The 7,351-nt window shown below is 39.6% G+C and overlaps 2 protein-coding genes across 2 annotated transcripts; both read left to right on the top strand.

Moving 5' to 3' along the window:
• Positions 1-11: 11 nt before the first annotated feature.
• On the top strand, positions 12-2,895 carry LOC114357634 (chitin synthase chs-2-like). Its single transcript, XM_028311351.1, has 5 exons — positions 12-199; positions 667-834; positions 1,231-1,453; positions 1,875-2,044; positions 2,705-2,895. The coding sequence occupies exons 1-5, from the start codon at positions 59-61 to the stop codon at positions 2,831-2,833; spliced, it is 831 nt and encodes a 276-aa protein (XP_028167152.1). The 5' UTR covers positions 12-58; the 3' UTR covers positions 2,834-2,895.
• A 2,392-nt stretch (positions 2,896-5,287) lies between these two features.
• Positions 5,288-7,351, top strand: LOC114357635 (uncharacterized). The gene is made up of 4 exons (XM_028311352.1): positions 5,288-5,348; positions 5,611-5,774; positions 6,377-6,517; positions 6,901-7,351. The coding sequence occupies exons 2-4, from the start codon at positions 5,625-5,627 to the stop codon at positions 7,027-7,029; spliced, it is 420 nt and encodes a 139-aa protein (XP_028167153.1). The 5' UTR covers positions 5,288-5,348; positions 5,611-5,624; the 3' UTR covers positions 7,030-7,351.

Genomic DNA, 7,351 nt, shown 5'->3' with positions numbered 1-7,351 from the left:
TAACACCTATTTTTCCTCTCAGGCCCGTATCAAAACCGACCTAAAAAACTTGCGCGACATGATGGTGTTCGCGTTCGTGATGATCAACGCGCTGTTCGTGCTGGTCATCTTCCTGCTGCAGCTTAACCAGGACTTGCTGCACTTCAAGTGGCCCTTCGGACAGCAGGTGGTGATCAGTTACGACGAGGATGCGAATCTTGTGAGTATATGAGTATTAGTGGCCGCCCGCGACTTCGTACGCGTGGATCCCGTTTTACCTCCTTTTAGGGGTTGAGTTTTGCAAAATCCCGTCTTAGTGAGCACCTACGTTCTAAAAGGAACTTCCATGCAAATTTTGAGACTCCTAGCACTTGTAGTTTCTGAGATTTCGTGATGAGTGAGTCAGTCAGTCAATCAGTCTTGGTGATTTTTGGTAGCTTTGAGATATATCTCACCAGCACGCCACAAGTTGTAGGATTGAAAAGAAAATGGAAATGGTACCACATAAATTACCTACCCTCTTGAATTTATGATCTGTATTTTTTTTTATTTATCTCTGTTCATCTGTACCAACGATTTTGCCATTTCATTTTACTGTTACAAATGTTGACCGGTTTCGATTTGAATTTGATAAAGTGCTCAACCTATCGATTTCAATTTAACAAAGTGTTATTTGCCCATTTCAAGGTGACCCTGAACCGCGACTACCTGATGCTGGAGCCTATTGGGTCTTTGTTCCTGATCTTCTTCGGGTCGGTGATGCTGATTCAGTTTACCGCCATGTTGATGCACCGCCTTGGGACGCTCAAGCATCTGCTGTCCACTGTGCAACTCAACTGGTACTTCACTAAGAGGGTAAGGGGATATTGGTTTTGAGTTGTCTGTGTATTGTTTATTCGTAGGTGATAGAAAGTTTGGACCATAGGTCATTTACTAGAATGGCCCTTTAGGCCTCACGCTGTACACGGTAAAACTAGTTAGAGCCATGTGGAGTCTTTTAGACTGGAATTATATGAAAACCAATTTTTAAAATTATTAATTTTAGGCCTGAGAACAGTCAGTTATATTTATCAGTCAAATTTGTGTATTAAAAAAAATAGTTTGCAGCCTGTAATTGAGTCAATAATCGTTTATTGATTTTGATTGAAACGAGAGATGATTATTATATTAAAATGTATGCCGCATTTTGACAGCTGATAATAACATCAATTTATTGCTCAAACAATTATAAATATAACATTACTTTCACAGCCGGACGAGCTCACACAACACGCTCACATTGAGAAGAACGCCATAGAAATAGCCAAAGACCTGCAGAAGTTAAATATGGACGACTTGGACAAGGCGGGCGTGGACGAAAACCACGTGACCCGCCGCAAGACGCTACACAATTTGGAGCGCGCGCGAGAAACCAAGACTAACATCATGAATTTGGACACCAACTTCAAGCGGCGCATGATGAACCCCGAGCCAGGTAACATACTGTAACATACGCAACGTGACCTAGCAGTCATGGATCTTCATGGCATTACCTAGGAGAACATTCTGGAATCAGACGATAAACAAATGAGAATCGTGAAAAAGGATGGACCAAAAATTGTTGAATCGAATTGAAAATCTGATTGATTGTGAGGCTGTGACTCAACGGCAAAGAACACGATGCCCGAATGTTCCTTTAACTAGCGTCAACTATGAAAAACACTACGTTTGCCGTGACGTCTGTACTTGGGAATCTGTTTACTAGTCATAGATTCTTAGACGAATATAGCTGGAGTATTACCATTAGCTTACTATATTTTTGGACCATATTTGTTACTTTGAGGTCATGTCATGATCTCGTTCCAGTTTTTATAACAAAGACAACCTAATAAGCAGTCCATTTATTTTATTTTCAGAGATAATATCACGTCTGTCTTCGCTGGGCGGTAACGCGAACACGCGGCGAGCGACGCTACGCGCGCTGCAGACGCGGCGCGAGTCAGTCATAGCTGAGCGACGCCGATCGCAGATGGAGAAGGCGAGGGAATCCACCTCGGCTTACCTTTATGATGCTCCGAGCAACAACGTAAGTATACGCTAGGCATTATCTGCTACGTATAGTCACTATTTATTAGCAAAACGTTGGGCTTTGATAGTATTTAGAAAATGTAGTCACTATTGAAATGATGAATATATTGTATTGCAACTACTGGTTTCAAGTGGTGGATAGTCGCTAGTACTATAGTCCGGTCGCCGAGCACGTAGAATTTCGTCCAATGACCCCATCCTTATCACTCGCGCGTAATTATATTGCTGTCGCGCTCGCACTCTCACTGCTGCCACCCGTCGCACTATGATGTAGTGGTGCGCGATGCGCATACGTATAAGTAACTGCCACTACTACTTCGTTTTTGACTAGTTGGCGTATTTAGTAGGTAACTCTTTCGCATGCTGCCAATGCTAACCTCCACATCTCGTCGAAGTGCCTTTAATTATAGGTGATGAATAACCACGAATGCTAGGCTAGTTGCTGAAGGCAAATTCCAGTTCTAATAGTCAAATACCACTAAATGTTCTACAGTGGCCCAAGTTTGAACCAATTGATTGCACATAATATTAGCTATTAAATTGTTATCTATCACGTATTTGTTAATATTTTTAAACTGTATTAGTGTACCCCGTCGGTAACACGTAATGTATATCTTAATGAATAAAACAGTTTTAAACGGTATTTTTTTACTTTTAGTTGAATGAGATGGGCGGGCGGCGGTCGACGCTGGGCTTCCTGAACAAGGGCTACGAGCCGGCGCTGGACAGCGACGAGGACGAGGGTCCGCGCGCGCGGCCCAGCGTGCGGTTCAAGCAGGACTTGTGATCATATACTACATATTATTCTTATGTTATTGTTGTAAATAAATCATACCTATTTAATTTAAACTTTCTTTCATTTTTTTCAATATGTACTTGATTAATGGAAATCGATATTAGTTCAGTCATTTAAATTGGTACAAAATAATGGCTTTACCTGGAATGTTTTCCGAGAGTAATGAAAATTGGTATTTATATGTATAGATTTCGATGTGCTCTTTACGAATTTCAACTTTGCGACCTCGTATGGTTGCCGCTCTAAATTACCAAATGACTGGACTATATTTGAATAGAAGAGAAAATACAATTGAGCAAAGAAAAACTGCGTAGGTAAGGTATTTTCGTGCCAAAAAAGCGCCCGATCAGTTGTATATGACACTAGTTTTCAGCGGATGCCTCACCAGCCAATAGCCGTAGAGAATGCACGGTGTACAACGCTTACTATTTTTGGTGTAATTTGTTTATTTATGTAGATATGCGGTGGATCTAAATAAAGTAAGTATAAACAGATCTAAGTTATACCAGTTAAACGAAATACCTGTCATTATATCTCAGAGATAGTAACTAACTATGTAGGTAGAATTTTTTTTTTTGTAATTAAATTAAGATAACAGTCTCACTATGATAAAATTTTTGAAACCTATCTCTCGATGGAGTATCTGATTGTTTTCCTCATCTTGCCTGTCCTTGCTGTCGTTTTAATGAGTGTTGATAAAGGTATCTTAGCCCGATCTAACAGCTCGATCTGACAGCATTAAAAATTAGGCTCTGCGCAGTGGCGGATTTACCAATAGGCCAAGTAGGCCAGTGCCTAGGGCGGCAGATTTAGAGGGGCGGCAAATTTTGCTAATTTTTTTTTTACAGGAAAAAAATAATAATTATACGTATACCTACACAATCCATATATAAATAAACGATTAATAAACGCACTGTAATATATACTTAGGTACCTACTTACTCGTATGTGATCATGAATTTTAAAATATTCCGATAGCGTTTCAATAAAAATAAAATAAAAAACTCGTAACACAGGATCTTCGGAGCCTAGCACGAGCACCATCTCTCCACAATTTCGTGTATATTGTTTTACAGGGTGGCCCAGAAGAAAATTCACTTTTGAAAATTCAAGGAAACGAAAACTGTACATTTTTGTAGAACTTAAGCTATTGCAATTTAAAGGAAATTTAGTGCAATTTATTTTAAAATTTACTATCTTTTATAAATTTTATCGTACATGTGATTCCCTTGACGTTTACAACATTCGGTCAACATACATCAACTTTTTGGAAAACTTTCGTAAGCGCTCCTGCACACGATGCCGCTACCGCGCCGTCGCCGCGCCTTTGTACTGTTTATACGCGCCGCGTGAACACCGCTGCCGCGCAGCCGCCGCGCCGCCGCCGCGCCGCGCAGGAGCAGGAGCCCTTAGGCCTCAGCCTCGAATTTAGCGGGGAGCGGCGGCGGCGCGGGAGCGGGGCGGGCAACGCAGACCCGTTCTCCAAACAAGCGGGCAGCTCGCGCGGCACTTTAGCGGCGAAGTGTTGGTGTTGTGTTCGGGGTTGTGTAGTCGAGATATTTGTTTTTATTCGCGAACGAAATTTCTGAACAACGGCGACAATTTTTTTTCGATTAAAATTTATTCCTAACGCTCGATTTATTGTGGGCAAAAGAAGACGCCGCGCCGCTAGACTGGAGTGCGCCGCCCGCTCGTTGCCCGCTCCCGCGCCGCTGCCGCGNAATAATGTAAGACTTATTTGATCACATTGTCTGTCCCCATTAACTGGATTGTTAACATGTTATATTTTAATAGAAATTGTTTGTATTGTTTTTAAACTGTTAAGTCCAATAAAAAATATTTACCAAAAACAATGTTTACTGACCACACATTATTTTGTCTGTGTTCATATAGTGTAGGTATTTTTAAGTCATGCCTTTGCCCACCTTAGGATTAGTACATACTGCAGTTTTTAGGTCAACATTAAACTCTTCAGTACATAGCGGGTTGCAATAGTAATCTAGTAACTGACAGAAATATCATTAAGTTCACAATCATACTAATAACGGGATTAAACTAACGTATTGAATTTCAAAAGTCAGTAGGGGCGGCAAAAATTGAATGGCCTACTAGCGGCAAATTTGTAAATCCGCCACTGGCTCTGCGTTATGTTTTCCAGTATTGATTGTACGATAAATCCATGTGTAATTTTGACTATCATGAAATAGGACAGTGCCCATAGGTTTACGTCCCGGGACTTGATCGTAGGCTAAAATCTTAGGCCGAATATTGTTTTCTACCTTTTTAAATATGCATGAAGATTTAACAATGTCATTTTTTTTAGTTTACGTAATGTAATCAAAACTTTTTTGTTGGTGAGATATGAGACTGGTCTAATCACCAACAGATAAAATCACCTACGAACGGCTACCTATTAATTATTACGTGTCGCGTAGATAATAATCACTGATATACAAATATTTGTGCATATCAATAGGAAACAACAAGTGAATTGGTTGCGTTAAAGGTAAATTAGGTATTAATTTATAGACACATTTTAGCAATAATTCATTCTGAATCAGAAAGTTAAACAATCGTCCTGACTGTTCTACATTAATCGTGATAAAATATAAATAATTGTAATTCGTTTTGATGCTAGTTGGCTATTAAATAGGCTTATTTTATTATAATTTATTTTATTTACTAATTAAGTAACTGTGAAAGAGAGGTACGTTAATTTACTTTAAGACTATGTACTTCATTAATACGCAAGCATTTTTATGTTACAGGATCATTTCACAAAATGGTATCATCATTGATACTGCTAAGTTGCATGTTCATGCTTGGGGTTTTATTGCTGCAATTTGACTATTCCTTTATCTGGTCTTGGATTGATGACCAGCTTTTCGGACAGGCGGCGACTGGCATTCTTTACGATGTGGATGCAAACGTGGTAAGATTTAGTTTTTTGTGATAGATAGGTTTAACACCCGTATTCACAAACGATACTTGCACAGTGAAGCAGCAAATCGAACGCACAGCGTAGAATAGAGCTCTAATTGGTTCGTGTTTCACCCTGTACGTACACGCGCACTGTGAGACCTCATAGTAATCTTTGTGAATACGAGCGTTAGTATTGGCAGGCTAAAGAGATGGGAAGGATTTAGGCAAGTCTTTTGCCAACTTATCTTTGTAGTTCGCAAGCAACAGCTAAACAGCTTACTTAGATTATGGTGCAGTGAATACTCGTATCTATGCTTCTTTATTGCTTTATTTTGCTTGATTACATTTTAAAATAACACACTAGAGCCGTAACAAAACATGCTAGCTGGGTTTGCGCAGTATTTCTTTGCTTACGATAGCTTTTTTAAGGCACTTATTCACAAACGATGCTTCCTTATGTGAAGCGCAAATCGAACGCACAGTGTTGAATAGAGCTCTGTGATTGGTTCGTGTGTCACCCTGTGCGTCCACGCGCACTGTGAGACCTCATAGTAATGTTTGTGAATACGGGCGATAGAATTTTACAGTTTACTTCCCATTTAATATTTTTAGGTGCGCATTGATCGCACGACTGCAAGCTGGTCAATGATGTGGCTGGTCCTGATGTTTTTCGGAGCAGTCTTGGTCTTCCAGTTCGGTATAATGATGTTCTACCAAATGCGCGGCCTCCAGATGTTGCTTCATGCCGGCGGAGTAAGTAGTAACATGTATATTCTAAGCACATTAAAATATTGTAAGCGAATATGTGGATATGACAGTGAATAAATAGGTACTTACGCCCGTATTCACAAACATTACTATGAGGTCTCACAGTTCGCGTGGACGCACAGGGCAGCACAGGGTGACACGAACTAATCACAAAGCTCTATTTAACGCTGTGCGTTCGATTTGCTGCTTCACTTAAGCAAGCATCGTTTGTGAATACGGGCATTAGTGGATTATCAAAGTGCCGTTAAAGTTTGCAGCATCTGGAAATAAAAAAAATACCTGTTAATTGTTGCATTTTTTTTAAGTTGCTAATTTTCAAACTACCGATTATACTTTAGTATATTTAAAGCTCATTTGGATTTTCACAGCGAGAAGAAAATGACCATCAAACCAGGAAAGCCATAAAGATCGTCAAAGAACTCCAGACCTCTAACGACGGGCCCCGTAGGAAGATTCCCTCGAAGAACCCTCGAAAACGGCTTCAACAAAATAAATGATTAGACTAGTAGTTCTATAAAAGCATGTTTTATTCGTTTCGACTGCCAGTATTTTTCCATATATGTAAAATTTTTGTTTAGCAAGTAATGATTCTCATCGCGTAACCTACAATCGTATTACATTAAAATTAAGTGACTTTTGGAAGAGATAACGAACAGAGAAGATTTATGTCAAAAAGCTTCCTTTTCTTGTAAGTTTAGATTCAGCGGCCAGTGAATGAATTATTTATTTTACTACGCCTTGTACGTGGTGTCATTTCAGTCAAAGAAAAGAGTGAGCGAAAAAAAAATGTTTTTCTTCTGCTTTTAATAAATATTTAAA

This window comes from Ostrinia furnacalis, unplaced genomic scaffold, assembly GCF_004193835.3.
Source record: "Ostrinia furnacalis isolate ACB-3 unplaced genomic scaffold, ASM419383v2 OfSCF3284, whole genome shotgun sequence".
Taxonomy (NCBI): domain Eukaryota; kingdom Metazoa; phylum Arthropoda; class Insecta; order Lepidoptera; family Crambidae; genus Ostrinia; species Ostrinia furnacalis.
The sequence above is the reverse complement of the archived record's forward strand: the minus strand, read 5'-3'. Positions and strand labels throughout refer to the sequence as shown.

Bases quoted from the DNA above. Each gene is read 5' to 3' on its own strand.
- LOC114357635 (XM_028311352.1), top strand. From the start codon at position 5,625: ATGGTATCATCATTGATACTGCTAAGTTGCATGTTCATGCTTGGGGTT. The intron at 5,775-6,376 runs GTAAGATTTAGT...TAATATTTTTAG, and splicing joins ACGATGTGGATGCAAACGTG to GTGCGCATTGATCGCACGAC. The intron at 6,518-6,900 runs GTAAGTAGTAAC...GGATTTTCACAG, and splicing joins TGTTGCTTCATGCCGGCGGA to CGAGAAGAAAATGACCATCA.
- LOC114357634 (XM_028311351.1), top strand. From the start codon at position 59: ATGATGGTGTTCGCGTTCGTGATGATCAACGCGCTGTTCGTGCTGGTC. The intron at 835-1,230 runs GTAAGGGGATAT...TTACTTTCACAG, and splicing joins ACTGGTACTTCACTAAGAGG to CCGGACGAGCTCACACAACA. The intron at 1,454-1,874 runs GTAACATACTGT...TTTTATTTTCAG, and splicing joins CATGATGAACCCCGAGCCAG to AGATAATATCACGTCTGTCT.